The sequence below is a fragment of the Saccharomyces paradoxus genome, chromosome VII (assembly GCF_002079055.1).
Source record: "Saccharomyces paradoxus chromosome VII, complete sequence".
In the NCBI taxonomy this organism is placed as follows: domain Eukaryota; kingdom Fungi; phylum Ascomycota; class Saccharomycetes; order Saccharomycetales; family Saccharomycetaceae; genus Saccharomyces; species Saccharomyces paradoxus.
Window position 1 is genome coordinate 239,676 of NC_047493.1, and position 15,840 is coordinate 255,515.

General features: G+C 38.2%; 7 protein-coding genes across 7 annotated transcripts; 4 read left to right on the top strand and 3 right to left on the bottom strand.

Moving 5' to 3' along the window:
- Nucleotides 1–34: 34 nt before the first annotated feature.
- SPAR_G01090 (uncharacterized protein) lies at nucleotides 35–3,691 on the bottom strand (the record flags this gene model as incomplete). Its single annotated transcript, XM_033910340.1, has 1 exon — nucleotides 35–3,691. The coding sequence occupies one exon, from the start codon at nucleotides 3,689–3,691 to the stop codon at nucleotides 35–37; it is 3,657 nt and encodes a 1,218-aa protein (XP_033766231.1).
- A 672-nt stretch (nucleotides 3,692–4,363) lies between these two features.
- FLC3 (putative flavin adenine dinucleotide transporter) lies at nucleotides 4,364–6,772 on the top strand (the record flags this gene model as incomplete). Its single annotated transcript, XM_033910341.1, has 1 exon — nucleotides 4,364–6,772. The coding sequence occupies one exon, from the start codon at nucleotides 4,364–4,366 to the stop codon at nucleotides 6,770–6,772; it is 2,409 nt and encodes an 802-aa protein (XP_033766232.1).
- Nucleotides 6,773–7,143: 371 nt separating this feature from the next.
- Nucleotides 7,144–8,181, bottom strand: SPAR_G01110 (uncharacterized protein; the record flags this gene model as incomplete). Its single annotated transcript, XM_033910342.1, has 1 exon — nucleotides 7,144–8,181. One exon carries the CDS (start codon nucleotides 8,179–8,181, stop codon nucleotides 7,144–7,146), a length of 1,038 nt encoding a protein of 345 aa, XP_033766233.1.
- A 333-nt stretch (nucleotides 8,182–8,514) lies between these two features.
- On the top strand, nucleotides 8,515–11,419 carry SEC27 (coatomer subunit beta'; the record flags this gene model as incomplete). The annotated part of the gene is made up of 2 exons (XM_033910343.1): nucleotides 8,515–8,532; nucleotides 8,753–11,419. 2 exons carry the CDS (start codon nucleotides 8,515–8,517, stop codon nucleotides 11,417–11,419), a joined length of 2,685 nt encoding a protein of 894 aa, XP_033766234.1.
- Nucleotides 11,420–11,580: 161 nt separating this feature from the next.
- Nucleotides 11,581–12,636, bottom strand: MRM2 (21S rRNA (uridine2791-2'-O) methyltransferase; the record flags this gene model as incomplete). Its single annotated transcript, XM_033910344.1, has 1 exon — nucleotides 11,581–12,636. One exon carries the CDS (start codon nucleotides 12,634–12,636, stop codon nucleotides 11,581–11,583), a length of 1,056 nt encoding a protein of 351 aa, XP_033766235.1.
- Nucleotides 12,637–13,277: 641 nt separating this feature from the next.
- Nucleotides 13,278–13,931, top strand: RPL1B (60S ribosomal protein uL1; the record flags this gene model as incomplete). Its single annotated transcript, XM_033910345.1, has 1 exon — nucleotides 13,278–13,931. One exon carries the CDS (start codon nucleotides 13,278–13,280, stop codon nucleotides 13,929–13,931), a length of 654 nt encoding a protein of 217 aa, XP_033766236.1.
- A 369-nt stretch (nucleotides 13,932–14,300) lies between these two features.
- Nucleotides 14,301–15,608, top strand: PCL10 (Pcl10p; the record flags this gene model as incomplete). Its single annotated transcript, XM_033910346.1, has 1 exon — nucleotides 14,301–15,608. One exon carries the CDS (start codon nucleotides 14,301–14,303, stop codon nucleotides 15,606–15,608), a length of 1,308 nt encoding a protein of 435 aa, XP_033766237.1.
- Between the last annotated feature and the right edge of the window lie 232 nt (nucleotides 15,609–15,840).

Genomic DNA, 15,840 nt, shown 5'->3' on the forward strand with positions numbered 1-15,840 from the left:
TTTATAATTATCTTATACCAAAACTTTCAAGATTTCAGTCCTTCTTCTCCTTCATGTGACTTAGCACCATTTTCAAAGCTAATGGTAAATCATCATCGGAGCTTTCATCATCGTTTAGGTAATTCGGATCCGCATTACCAAGGGTGCTATGTCTGCTTAAGCTCGACAATTGACCAGAGGTAGAAGCTATGGAAAATGCTCTATTTCTAAACGTCTTTGGTAAGCCATCTGAGTTTTGGCCTGCTTTGTGAGAAGCGATCCGCGATAGGTTCAATGCTGCCGGATTATCATTTCCTTCGTATGCCATGGGACATTCCGGCTCATAACTTCTTGTGGAATCAGGAGAAATTTGAGATTCGTTAGAATTTGAACTTTGTAAACTTTCATTTCCTTCCGAAATTATAGAAGTACCATCAAATGGGGTCCGATTGCGCCGTGTCTTCCTGGGGTTACTTTTTCCGTTGATAAAATTATCAAATCCTGTTACCGCCTCTGCAGCCCAGTCCTCGTAAAGTGGACGCGATAAAAATCCGTATTTAAACTCATTTACACCAACCAAAATTTTAGTCAAATTTAACAGTTCTTCAATATATTCAATTATTTCCTCCGATGCAGCACTAGATGCGTTCCAGCTTAAAAATTTTTCTTTTAGAACGTATTCGTGAGGATTAACCGTTGTGTTGGTCTGTCCCCGTCTATTCATTGTCATCACTAGGCCTTCATTTTCATCGTCATCTTCTTCATCACCGTCAGCGTAGTTTCCTTTATTCAGCTTTTGTACTTTATCACTCAGGTTCGAAATTTGTCCAGGATATCTTATTCGTAAGGTTTGACGCACTTTATTAATCAGTCTTCTGTGAGCAATTCTTGCACTGGGCAAAAATTGGGGTAACGGGGTCTTATTTATAAATGCCTCTTGAAGTGCTCTCATTAGGCATGAAACGCTTCCCACCATTTGGCGTCGATATGGATAGACTGCACTGTTGAATTCTTCAATGACAGCACTTCCATTTTGCTTTCTTAGTAGGGAAATCGTATCAATTCTTTCTATGATTTGCTTCTGAATAAATATAACTTGAGTGAAAACATTCTCCAACTCGGTGTATTCGCCCTTTAATCTCGGTTCCTGCCTAGTTAGTCCTTTGTAGGCCGTAGCACGGGCCAACGCCTCCTTAGCACTTTTTGATATCTTTTCGATTTTTCTGTATTTCTCGTCGCTCATACTGTCTGCGACTTGCTCTCCTTCTAATCCGGTGGCGTAGAGAAGTTCCATTTCCGATATACAACCACAGACAAAGGAAATTTCCTCATTTAATTGCTCCCGTGCTTTCAATGGAAAGAAAAACACCTGAACTATTAATGCTACTCCTCCACCATACCCGACAGCTAAACATCTCTTGGCAAAACTGGTCAGAATATCATCTTGGGAGGGAAGTATTGCGGCAAGCATAACAATATAAATACTAATAATTTCAATGATTGCGGCCTTCACGTAGGGTGTACCTAATAAATAGTAAAACCCAGGAATGGCTCCAAAAACGGTAATGACCGTTTCCAAATATGGATTGGTTTGGTTGACAGCAGCAACATAAGAAAGATAACCCCAGGCCGCTCCAAAAATAACTCCCACAGCACGCAAAAAGAAGACCCAGAAGGTCCCTCCCACGGAAGGTTCCAAACAAAGTATACACACGAAACCAATCCAGGTACCACGGTAGTCTATATACCACTGCCTTGTCTTAGGAATAAACATTGGAAATGAAGCCAACATTAATGCAATGGCTACCTGAAACCCAAATCTAAAGTGAGGATGTGATACTTCACAAAATTTATCAATTGAAATCAGCATGGACATAAACGAAAACCTGCCTTGCCTCTTGGAAGTTCTATTAGTTCCGAATGTAGTTGTTTTGGTTAAGGTTAATGGTGAGGAAGAAGTGTCAGAGGTAGAAGATAAATTCCCTTTGGGTTCACTTGTTATTGGTAGATCTAATGATGTGTCATCTTTTGCAAGGTTCTTATTCGATGAAACTTTTTGAGACAAAAGTTCGTTCTCTTCATAATCTGGTCTTCTGATGACTGTGTCATGGGCAAACCCATTGGTAGTACCATTGAACGTACCCTTCAATGTATCATTTTCGGTCACTGAATTCCTATCGCCTTTTAACCAAATAGAAAATGTCTCGTAGTTGTTCAATACTAAAAACCAAAGCCTCTTGCCTCTTAACCAGCCTTTCTTCTCTTGTATCTGGCGTTTCACTAGAATGTCTTTGACAGACTCCATAATTGTCAAAGTTGAATCTGCAGTTTGTCTGAAGTTTAATAAAAAGCTAGACAACAAAAACATCTCGTCACTGGGACTCATAATATCAATATCAAACTCTAACATTTCTGATTTGAATTTTGCTTTACATTCTTCTAACGCGTGCTTTAGGTCATTAATCTTATTCTGGATGTCAATATCATTAGGCAGATTATTGGTGTTATTGCTGAATGTGGGGAAATTACCATCCTTGAACATTGAGCAAGAATGAACCCTTGAAACATTGACATCAAATGCATGAGCAAGTACCAATTTCGCCATATACATGCACTCACTCATTGTCCGATGTAAACTATAAATTGCCGGATGCAACTTATCGATAACCTTTAGCAATTTCTCAGCATTTGCAAAGCTGATTTCTTTATTCTTTGGCAATGTTAAAGCTGCAACATCATCAGGCCTGAGCTTATTATCATGTCTTGCTAATAAAATGAATTCCAATTGACATGTATTAACTAACCCATTGATGTAGACTGTTAAGTTTTCCAAAGTAGAAATAATTGGTTTTAATTTAGTCGGCGACACGTAAGCATAGGTAAACTCATAGATGCACTCGTGAAGGACTACTCGACAGTTATTAACTTTAGAAGAAATCAGTGACTTCATCTTCAGCAGCTTACCTAACGAAACAGGATCTCTACTGTACAGTTGGCTACTATTGTGCGGATCCACTGCGATAAAAAAGTTTATGGAATAGTCAATGGACTTATGAAGTTCATTCATAGCATCAATAGTTGTGTTACCCAAATATGTGGTTCCCCATTCAGGAAACAATACAAGATTCCAAAAAATCGACATTGCAATGCCCAGGTAGAAAGGGGTGCTGTAAGCTTTAGCAATAGTACCTGCTGTTTCATTCAAAGGATCCATAAAGGCGAAATGAACCACGACGAAAAGAGGGAAAACAATACCAAAGTAATAATGAGACACAGATCTCATCCAGCCATGAAAAAAAAGCATAATCACTTCGAAAACAGCCAAAATTGCTAATCCTGCTTCATATCTTTTATAGTGCAACACATGCTGCTGTGCCTCTGTTAATTCATGCCAAGAACTCCCTAGGCATCGTTGCGCAAGAAATCGGCCGAAGATTGCGTAAGCTAGTCCAAATATTAACCCCGTTATGCAATAGATAGCACCATGTATGGTACCTCCCACCCTTCTCCCAGGGTGAACAATAACGGAAATCATTGGAAGCATCGCAGGGGCTGCTCCCAAATGCGCCGTTATCTTCGGTATCAAGCAAAATATGAAAGCCACTGTTGTATTAACAGTTGATTTACATATTCTCTTTGCAAGGATTCTGTCACAGGGGAAATAATACAGCCATAACTTCTGAATCTTAGTCAACTTCGATTTAAGCGACATGAGCGAATGATGAAGTCAAGCAACTGATGCAAAGGATAAGGAAGAATTCCGCTTGGAAATATGTCTCTTCTAACTCCAGGATAGGAAAGGAATACAGTAAAAATAGTGTATAATACACAGTTCGACCACGACTGCAATTATAACCCCTCGATAGCAGCTTTTAGTAGAGATGAAGATAGTTACAGAATCTCTTTTTTCTCATAGACATCAAGCTAATAGTTCTTATCGGTATCAGCCTTTTGAAGATTTATCAATTTTATGGCAGGGTAATGGTTGCTTCTTTTCCCAGCAGCGGCCCATCGCTTTAATTTTAAACAGTTGATTCCTTTAGCTGTTGACTACACAAGGGCGGTCTTTGTTGGGACTGGAAGGTAGAAAGCCACCTGAGTCCTATTGCTGTCTGTACCATCTATCTATTTACGGACACTATCAAAGTTGCTTAAAGACGCTTCTGTTCATCCGTTTTTCCAGAAGATCAACACTCAAGACAACAAAACAATTCGAAGACGTCATTCGTTATAGAGTGCCAATCAACATTGGTGGGTGCTAGAAGAATCCTTCGCATAATTTAGCTTAGAAAAGCCTTTTTATTTACTAGGCAGGCCATAAAATAAAAAACAACAATAACAACAACAAATAGTGGAAAACTAGAAAATTATACCCCTCACAGAAATGAAATTTCTTCAGACTTACAAGTCATGCTCATTAATTGGACTAATAATATCGCTAGCCAGTAAGATAAATCTTGCAGAAGCAAAAAGGAAACTGGTAGCGACATCATTAGTCACATGTATGGAAAACTCTCAGCTGTCAGCAAATAGTTTTGACGTTGTCTTCGATCCAGACGACAGATCGCTACATTATAATCTTGATATGTCAACACAGATTGATTCTTATATTTACGCTGATATTGATGTCTACGCATATGGTTTCAAGATCATTACTAAAAACGTCGATCTTTGTTCAATCAATTGGAAGCAGTTTTGCCCGGTTCACCCAGGTAATATTCAGATCGACTCTATTGAATACATTTCTAGCAAGTACGTAGATGACATTCCTGGTATTGCATACCAAGTCCCAGATATCGACGCATATGCTAGGGTCAAGATCACTAATAATGTGAGTGATTACCTAGCATGTATTCAAATATACTTCTCCAATGGTAAGACAGTTTCTCAGATTGGTGTAAAATGGGCAACTGCAGTGGTAGCGGGAATTGGTCTTTTACTATCGGCCATCCTATCCACTTTTGGCAATTCTACCGCAGCCTCACATATTTCTGCCAACACAATGTCGCTTTTCTTATATTTCCAATCGGTTGTTGTGGTCGCCATGCAGCATGTTCATCGAGTTCCACCTATTGCTGCAGCCTGGGCGGAAAATTTGGTTTGGTCAATGGGCTTAATTAGAATCTCTTTCATGCAAAGGATCTTCCGGTGGTATGTACAATCCACTGGCGGCACACCTAGTCTGTACTTGACCTCGACTTCTATGTCTGTTTTGGCTCAAAGAAGTTGGGAATATTTGATGGAACTCCCATTAATGAAAAGAGCTACCAACGTTTTATATGGTAATGCGAATACATTAATTTTTAGAGGAATCAAAAGGCTGGGCTATAAAATGGGGATTGAAAATACATCCATAGTTTGTACCGGTTTCACATTCTTCGTTTTATGTGGATATGTACTGGCTGGATTTATCATGGTGGTCAAATGCTGTGTGGAATTAGCTGTCAGACTGGGATGGATCCAAAAGGCAAGGTTTTGGGGATTCAGGAAACAATGGAAAATGATTTTAAAGGGCGCTATTTTAAGATACATTTACATCGGTTTCGTTCAGTTAACAATCCTCAGTTTTTGGGAATTTACTGAGAGAGATTCCGCTGCTGTGATCGTCATCGCATGCCTTTTTATTCTTTTATCATGTGGGTTAATGCTTTGGGCTGCATGGAGGACTGTTTTTTTCGCAAGAAGATCTGTTGCGTTGTACAACAACCCAGCAGCCTTGTTGTATGGTGATGAATACGTCTTACACAAATATGGATTCTTTTACACAATGTTCAACGCTAATCGTTACTGGTGGAATATTGTCCTTTTATCCTACATTTTTGTAAAATCATTATTAGTTGGATTTGCTCAAGCTTCCGGTCAAACACAAGTTCTTTTCATGTTTATATTAGATTTGTTTTACTTTGTTGCTATTATCTACTACAAGCCCTACCTGGACCGTCCAACAAACATAATGAATATTTTAATTGCTACTGTTACCGTAGTCAATTCATTTCTTTTCATGTTTTTCTCGGACTTGTTTAACCAAAGCTACAAGGTAGCTGCCATTATGGGATGGATATTTTTCATCATGAACGCTGCATTCTCGTTCATTTTATTATTGATGATATTGGCATTCGCTGGTATGATGCTTTTCTCAAAGAATCCCGATCTAAGATTTAAACCTGCTAAGGACGATAGAACTTCTTTCCAAAGGAACACCATGAAACCAGAAGGTATTGTCAACAGATCCGCAGCAAACGAGTTGCTTGCGCTGGGCAATGTTGCAAAAGATCATAACGATAATTCGGATTACGAATCAAATGATACTGGTGTAAATGATGAACTAAAACAAGGACAAGATGAAACCACTCCCACAACCGTAACATCAAGTGATGACTACAAGCCTACATTTTCAGAGAAAATATTGAGTAAATTCACAAGACCTAAGAATAACAATACGAGCACAGATGCTTTGAGAGTTGAAACTCCCAATCAACAAATGTTTCCTCACAATTTAACGAATCTCTCACGCGAAAATCTATCAACATTAGGCTCTAAACCATATCCAGGGCACACTAGATCACAATCTGATGCACATAATGGATTGATCAACTCCTTTGAAGAAGAAGATACAAGTTCAAATACTGATCCATTTCATGACTCCACAGAAGGAGACCTTTTAGATACCTCAAGTTCAGACGGAGGATTTAGGTCGCAAAACTATGTTAGAGATGACAGCATAAATAGTTTAGGAAATAATAAACAACCACTAAGGAAACCTCCCGGATTTTTCGATGAAGGATTCATGTGAGTCTTCCTATACACAAAAAGTCCTGATCCTATTATAAAATTTTTAAATTATAAAGATTTTTCCCCACCTCCTTTTTAACCCTTTAAGTTCTGTTCTTATCATAAGTTCGTCCAATTTTCTCCTTTACTAATAATTAAAGGTATTGTGTACCAATTCGCTTAATATGAATTTTTTTTTAAAAAAGTTAACTTCTGTTATCTTTGTTTCTATGTTGTAATATCCCTAGTTTGTCATATTATTAATACTCCTCATGTAACAAATTAAGAACAAAAAAATAAATGTATTAATCAAATCAAATAAACTAATCAAATTAAATAAACAAATGATTATAACACTATGTATTCTCGTGAATAAAGATGTGTAAAATTGTTTCAGTTTTTGAAAGGTATTCTATTTTTTAACATCTTTGAGATCTTCCTCCTCAAATATTTTCTTCTTGTCAGGTTTTCACCATTGGAATTTCTGTTATGTGCATTCATTGCCTTTATCAGAGCATCATGAGGCCTTTCAATATTATGTGCGATCCGATTTATTGTATAGTCTAGTTTTTCATGAAAATTCGGGACGTTTTCACCCTTAGAATTATCGTATTTTTCCATAGGATCTATTTGGTTTAACCAAGAGATTTCTTTGTTCTTAAACTTTCCCAGATTTTTATAGCTTTTCCAAAATTCCGAAGTCAAGGATTTATATTCCAATTCTCCTGATTCATAGTTATCAGGGCGAACAAGCATCTCATATCTGGACAGAGGAATGCTTAGGGTATGTAGATAAGGAACTAATTTGGTAATTGTGCCTTTGATTGACCAAAATATCTTGTAGTCTCTGATATTATCAGAAATAATCGGCGTTAATGGAATGGTTTCGAAATCTTTATTAGTTGGAGAAAGTGTATTTGAAGAATTGCAAACAAATACAAATCCAACAAATTTATTAGGAAAGTAAAGGGTTATATTACGTTGTGTATATTTCTGTACCCTCGCAAACTTGAAACATATAGAGCTGTTTTGGGAGGTAGCATTATCCTCCAGGGGTGGAATGCATAGTGGTTCTGCCCAGTCTAAATCCTTTTGAAAAGGAAGAATGTGATTCCAAACAGCTTTTCCTCCTTTACAAAAGGTCACTTGCAGAAAATTCTTGATCCTTAAGGGCGCTATCTGGTATTCATATTGTTTTTCAATTACAAAGCCAGTGTATAAAGTACTCTGTTTTTTGTACTGTTCGTATTCTTCTTTTAAGTTTTCCAACTTGTTACCTTTAATAACATTTAAAAAGAATTCTGTCTGGAAATTCTGGTCTCCAAATTTACAAACATCGTGTCCAGGAAATGAACTCTTTCCTTCAACAAAAGTGTTTGTTAACAAGGTATATGTTATAAAAAATAAGAAAAGTTGTTTGAAGAAGCACATCCATTCGAGGAGCACTTTGGGAAATTTCTCTATTTTTTGTTGTAGGGCTTTTAATTAGGCCTGTATAAAAATTAGTAGATCCACAAGATTGGTTATTGAATATGGAAATAATATCAAATGCTATTATCAAATTAATTATTTTGTGACGCGCCGCTATGTTTAATCGTGTCGCACGAATGAGCGGGTAATAAACTGTCTTTTTTTCATGAATGAATCGAGCTGGCATTAGGAACATGTCGTGTAAGATTTGGGAGTAAATAACAGGAAGCTGCAATGAATGATTGCTCCTAGTGGTGAACTAAGACCACCAGTCGAAACAATTATACGGACACGATGAAGTTGGACATAAAGGTATGTTACCAGAGCGCGTTTTGCTAATGCAATTGCGGACAAGCTCCGACAACTCATATGGTTAGGAAATGATCTCGTTCGCGAAGAAGGCAAAGTTGAATCTTTCGACGGCTGCCTTTTAAATCGAAAACATTAATAATAGTTACTAACAGAAGGATTTTGAAATAAATGTATTTGCTCTTTGCATTTTCTTTATTTTTACATTTTATGCTTATGATAGAAAACTTTCAGTAATAGATCCGATAGAGTCAAAGGTATTGATTTTCATCCAACTGAGCCATGGGTTTTGACAACCTTGTACTCTGGCCGTGTTGAGATTTGGAATTACGAAACACAAATTGAGGTTAGATCCATTCAAGTTACCGAAACACCTGTTAGAGCAGGTAAATTCATTGCAAGAAAGAATTGGATAATTGTTGGGAGTGATGATTTCAGGATCAGAGTCTTCAATTATAATACAGGTGAAAAAGTCGTCGATTTCGAAGCTCATCCAGACTATATCCGTTCCATTGCTGTACATCCAACAAAGCCTTATGTCTTATCCGGAAGTGATGATTTGACAGTCAAACTATGGAATTGGGAAAATAATTGGGCCTTAGAACAAACGTTTGAAGGCCACGAACATTTTGTCATGTGCGTCGCATTCAATCCAAAGGATCCTTCTACGTTTGCTTCCGGATGTTTGGACCGAACCGTTAAAGTTTGGTCACTGGGACAATCGACACCAAATTTTACGTTAACTACAGGACAGGAAAGAGGTGTAAATTATGTTGATTATTACCCATTACCTGACAAGCCCTATATGATTACTGCATCGGACGACTTAACCATCAAAATTTGGGATTACCAAACAAAGTCATGTGTAGCCACTCTAGAAGGCCACATGTCTAACGTTTCTTTTGCTGTTTTTCATCCAACGTTACCCATTATAATTTCTGGCTCCGAAGATGGTACTTTAAAGATCTGGAATTCCTCCACTTACAAGGTGGAAAAGACTTTAAATGTTGGCTTAGAAAGAAGTTGGTGTATTGCTACCCACCCAACGGGACGTAAAAACTACATTGCATCCGGGTTTGATAATGGATTTACCGTACTTTCATTGGGAAATGATGTACCAACTTTATCACTTGACCCCGTCGGTAAGCTAGTGTGGTCAGGTGGTAAAAATGCCGCAGCTTCAGACATTTTTACTGCCGTTATAAGAGGTAACGAAGAAGTTGAACAAGATGAACCATTATCCTTACAAACTAAAGAGCTGGGGTCTGTTGATGTTTTCCCTCAATCTTTAGCCCATTCTCCAAACGGTAGGTTTGTTACAGTTGTCGGGGATGGTGAATACGTTATCTATACAGCTTTAGCTTGGAGAAACAAAGCATTTGGTAAATGCCAAGACTTTGTTTGGGGCCCCGACTCCAACAGTTATGCTTTAATTGACGAGACTGGACAAATCAAATACTACAAGAATTTCAAAGAAGTTACATCATGGTCTGTCCCATTGCATTCTGTTATTGATAGACTATTTCCAGGTGCCTTATTGGGTGTGAAGTCTGATGGCTTTGTTTATTTCTTCGACTGGGACAACGGTACACTAGTTAGAAGAATTGATGTTAATGCTAAGGATGTAATTTGGTCCGATAACGGTGAGCTAGTAATGATTGTCAACACCAATAGTAGCGGTGATGAAGCGAGCGGTTACACCTTATTATTTAACAAGGATGCTTACCTTGAAGCAGCAAGTAATGGTAATATCGACGATTCAGAAGGTGTTGATGAAGCTTTTGACGTATTGTATGAGCTAAGCGAATCCGTTACATCAGGCAAATGGGTTGGTGATGTCTTTATTTTTACCACAGCAACTAACAGACTAAACTATTTCGTCGGTGGTAAGACTTATAACTTAGCCCATTACACAAAGGAAATGTACCTTTTAGGCTATTTGGCACGTGATAATAAAGTATATTTAGCTGACAGAGAGGTGCATGTTTATGGTTACGAAATATCCCTAGAGGTTCTGGAGTTCCAAACATTGACTTTAAGAGGGGAAATTGAAGAAGCCATTGAAAATGTGCTTCCAAATGTTGAAGGTAAGGACTCTCTTACAAAGATCGCTAGATTTCTGGAAGGCCAAGAATATTATGAAGAAGCATTAAATATTTCTCCTGATCAAGATCAAAAATTCGAGTTAGCCTTAAAAGTCGGTCAACTTACGCTCGCTCGCGATTTGTTGACGGATGAGAGCGCTGAAATGAGATGGAGATCCTTGGGTGATGCTTCCTTGCAGAGGTTCAATTTTAAGCTTGCTATTGAAGCTTTCACAAAAGCGCATGACCTAGAATCTTTATTCCTATTGCACTCATCTTTCAATAACAAAGAGGGATTGGTCGCTTTAGCTAAAGATGCTGAAACAGCCGGTAAGTTCAATTTGGCTTTCAATGCGTATTGGATCGCTGGCGATATACTAGGCGCTAAGGATCTTTTAATCAAGTCCGAAAGGTTTTCTGAAGCCGCTTTCTTAGGATCAACGTATGGTTTGGGGGATGATGAAGTTAACGATATTGTTACAAAATGGAAAGAAAATTTGATACTCAATGGTAAGAAGACTGTATCAGAAAGGGTTTGCGAGGCCGAAGGTTTAGCAAGCTCCTCGAGTCCAGCCGATACCCAGCCGCTGATTGATTTAGATTCTACTCCAACACCAAAAGAAGCTCAAGAAGACGAAGAAGCTGAAGACGAAGAAGCTGAAGACGAAGACAGCGAGTTTAAAGAATCCAATTCAGGGGAAGCTGAAGTCGAAAAAGAAGAGGAAGCTCCACAACAACATCAACAACCACAACAACAGTCAGAGCAAGGAGTGGCAGTGTCAGAACCAGCAGAAGAAGAGAGCTAACCACCTCGTAGAAAGACAAATAAAGAACTAATCAACAAATGAGAAAACATCTCCAATGGATGGTATACATATATATATACAGATGTACACTTTTTTATTTTATTGCGATAGGTGTAAAAATGAACGTGACTTAAAGCTCTTCGCGCAACCAAATCATATCATCAGTTACTAAACACGTCCAGTTTATCTATATTTTTTTTCTTCTTTAACCCAATATAATAGGTCTCTTTAGATTCGCTTCTGGAAGCGTCAGGCTTAAACTTGTGGACGTTATTGAAAACTGCCTCCATCCTTTTTTTAAACAGGTTTTCTTCTTCACCGGTGTACAATTTACAAACAAACGAGCCTAAGGGTCGCAATAAATCTATAGCTGTAATTAAGGCGGCATCACACAAATCAATAGATTGGTAGTGGTCTCTTATGCTGACGCCAGTTGTATTAGCCATCCTAAAATAAGCTTGATTAGTAATGTTATTCCAAAAGCCGGTTGTTTGAGGCCAGGGTTCATACATATCACTTATAATTACATCAACTGGGAATTTTTCTCGTTCTTTTAGGGTACTATTTGTACCCGGAGTGTCATAATTGTCATCAGAGGTAAATATTTCACGATATAATTCAGTGTCTTTCACATGAGTTAGTTCCTCCTCGAGCATGTCCTGGAAGTAGCCATGGTCCTTATGCAACTCATCGTGTCTATTTAATTGGAAGTGCTTCGAAAAAAAGAGCCGTATAAGATCATGAGTTCTTTTGGCCAGAATATTAGCTTGAATCGAGTTCACACCACGCGGAGGTTCACAAGGCAGAATGTCAACACCCAATATCATTGAATCCGGCGAACTTCTTTGTCGTGCTACTTGAGACCAAGCCCCCGGAGCATACCCAAGATCTAGTATTCTCTGGTCTGATTTATTTTTATTGAAAAGCCGATATTTATCATCAATCTGCATAAGCTTGAATGCAGCTCTAGACCTCAGATTTTGGACCTTGGCCTCTTTTGTATAGGGATCCCTCAGTTGTCTATTCAGCCATTTGTTTTGTGAGTTAGAATTATATCGTACATATATTCGACCTAAAGAAGACGATACTATACTCCTGATACGATTGTACGCTAAAAGCATGATGTAACTTTCCCGTCCGTACGTGTAGTCATTACTTTCAGACCTGTAAGCCTTTCCTGACGGTTGAAACTTTCTATCTGTATTTGAGGCTGACATTTTTCTCTCATTGACGGGCACGCCCTTTAACCGGACATTATCATTTCCAAAAGAACGGCTGGTAAATGTGATCTTATGAAAACCATAGAAACGTATAATGAACCCTCCTCTTTGACCAGAACAAATTAACTAACTCATCTTTGCTTTTTGAAAAGAACCAGAAAAAAAAAATGCAGAAAATATGAGATAATTGAGCAGTATGCTCAATTTCAAGAAGAGAAGAACTACCAAAAATTCAATTCGCCCCGCTATCCCACCCATTAACATCTCTCCTTTCAGGTTACGGTGAATAAAGCTACCTTCATTAACCTCATCGCAGAAAGTTAAACTACGAACAGTCAGCGGCAAAACGTTAGATACCTCAATTTTTTGAACCCACACATTCTTAAACATGTACGGGTGCAGTACAGGCATTCGAATTATTTTTCCTAAATGTTTTTTTCCCGCAGATAGCACGAGGAAGAAGGACGCAAATGGGAAATGTGGTCAATTGGCATTAAGACATATAGTACATCTTCGCTGTACTCTTGAGCAATCGAATATCTAGTGGGTTCTTAAGGTGTGAGTGAAGAATCCATAGAACTAGTCGCAAGCCTCACGGACCACCAAATACTTTGGAAGACTAATTACATATCAATAAAATGTCTAAGATCAGCTCTTCTCAAGTCAGAGAACACGTCAAGGAATTGTTGAAGTATTCCAACGAAACCAAGAAGAGAAACTTCTTGGAAACCGTCGAACTACAAGTCGGTTTGAAGAACTATGACCCTCAAAGAGACAAGCGTTTCTCTGGTTCTTTGAAGTTGCCAAACTGTCCAAGACCAAACATGTCCATCTGTATCTTCGGTGATGCTTTCGATGTTGACAGAGCTAAGTCTTGTGGTGTTGACGCTATGTCCGTCGATGACTTGAAGAAGTTGAACAAGAACAAGAAGTTGATCAAGAAGTTGTCCAAGAAGTACAACGCCTTCATCGCTTCCGAAGTCTTGATTAAGCAAGTTCCAAGACTATTGGGTCCTCAATTGTCCAAGGCTGGTAAGTTCCCAACTCCAGTCTCTCACAACGATGACTTGTACGGTAAGGTCACTGATGTCAGATCTACCATCAAGTTCCAATTGAAGAAGGTCTTGTGTTTGGCTGTTGCTGTCGGTAACGTTGAAATGGAAGAAGACGTTTTGGTTAACCAAATCTTGATGTCTGTTAACTTCTTCGTTTCTTTGTTGAAGAAGAACTGGCAAAATGTTGGTTCCTTGGTTGTTAAGTCCTCCATGGGTCCAGCTTTCAGATTGTACTAATTGCTTTCCAGTGATTAGTACATATCTCCGTCTTTTTAAATACCTTTTTAATACGTACGACTTCTAAGTAGTAAAAGTATTATTGCATAGTTTTAGTCAAATATTTTTATGCCCGGAATATATCTTTTCGGGAAGGTCGGAGCATATTACACCGATGCGGAGCTTACTTCATATCATACCATTTTTCCTTTCTTTCTCAGCGATGTTTAGTAAGGAATTACTTTAAACTTGTCTTACTTTAAAAGCATACTGAGTGAGTTTTGCGGATCGATATGTTTTGCTACTCAATCAGTTCAACTATTAGCACTATTCTATAAGCCTCGGTTAGCATAATATAGGTATTCCATGCGCAAATAGACTACTCGCAAAATGGAAATGAGTAAAAACAATACCACAGACACAGAAGGGTTTGATGATGGTGATATACGCCCCATCAGCTTGGGAATCGTGGACGATTACAATACTGCGTTCGAGTTACCTTTGAAACCAAAGTCTTCACAGAGTGAGAATTTTTCAGATTTAACAAGTGAATGGGAACAATCCAGATCAAATACGCCTGGTCTTCCAAACAGCAAGACCGAGAAAGTGCCGCCATGCGGTACAGCAGATACTTTAAGAAATAGGATGCGTGTAGAGCAACTGTTGGAATCTGCTAATGAAATGAATAATTATTTGGCGCAGAATATAGAGAACATAAACAATTTCCAGGTGGGGTTGTTGAATGGGGGGAAAGGGTTATATAATTCTATGGGTGATGATTCGAGCGCACGTATTAATGGCACTAGTTTTAGTTCGACGTCTAATTTTGAACTAAGTGATGATGAGCTTGAGGATACCACAGGTTACACAAGTTCTATTTTTGATAAAGACCTTTTTCACCAACAAAATGGGTTAAACATACCTCGCCGTAGGTCACCACTCTTCAAATCTCCAACTGCTAGTTTCGAAATTGGCGATGCTACGGATGTGGAGGAGCAAGATGTTGAAGGCTCTATTTTTTCCGAATGTAGCAGCATTACAAGCTTTGATATAGGAGGATTGCATATCAGTCCACCACATGATGAAAAAGAAGATCAAGAAAGAACTAAGCTTGAAAGCCAAAATCCACTGCTACGTGGCATATCGATTGATGTAGAAGTTCCTCATATATCGGTTGATGAAGCTCTGGCGAATTTTAAGCAAACAATAGAAATACTACTAAAACTTAGTGGCAGTAAAAAGTGCACCGGTTTTAATACTGGAGTGGAGAAGAAAGAATACTCAAACTTTTATATGAAGAGTAAGCCGACCTTGTCATCAGCAGATTTCCTCAAGAGAATTCAAAACAAATGTGAATATCAACCAACTGTTTACCTTGTAGCAACGTTTTTAATAGACACGCTATTTTTAACAAGGAATGAAAGCGGCAATCACGTTTTGCAATTGAAGTCAAAACTACAGGAAAAGGAGGTCCATCGAGTAATAATAGCAGCGGTAAGACTGAGCACAAAGTTATTGGAAGATTTCGTTCATTCGCATGAATATTTTAGTAAAGTATGCGGTGTCTCTAAACGGCTTTTGACTAAATTAGAAGTAAGCCTATTGATTTGTTTATGCAATACTGAACTAATGGTCAGTAATAGAAAACTAGCCGCTGCACAGTTACTTTTGAATGAACTACGGTCTTGCTGTAAATAGTTGATACATGTATTTAGGTAACTATTTTAACGACTTAACGAATTTTTCTCCGGCAAAGAACAGTACTAATAATATGACATAAATGATCTTTGAATAGAACCACGATAGGGTTTGTCTGTCTATATTTCTTTGTAATGGTGGGAATCAGTATCTGATATTGGTGTAAACCCCAGATCTTCCTAAGAATTATTCCAGATTCTTTATCAATGCTCTCGAAACACCGCATAAAGAT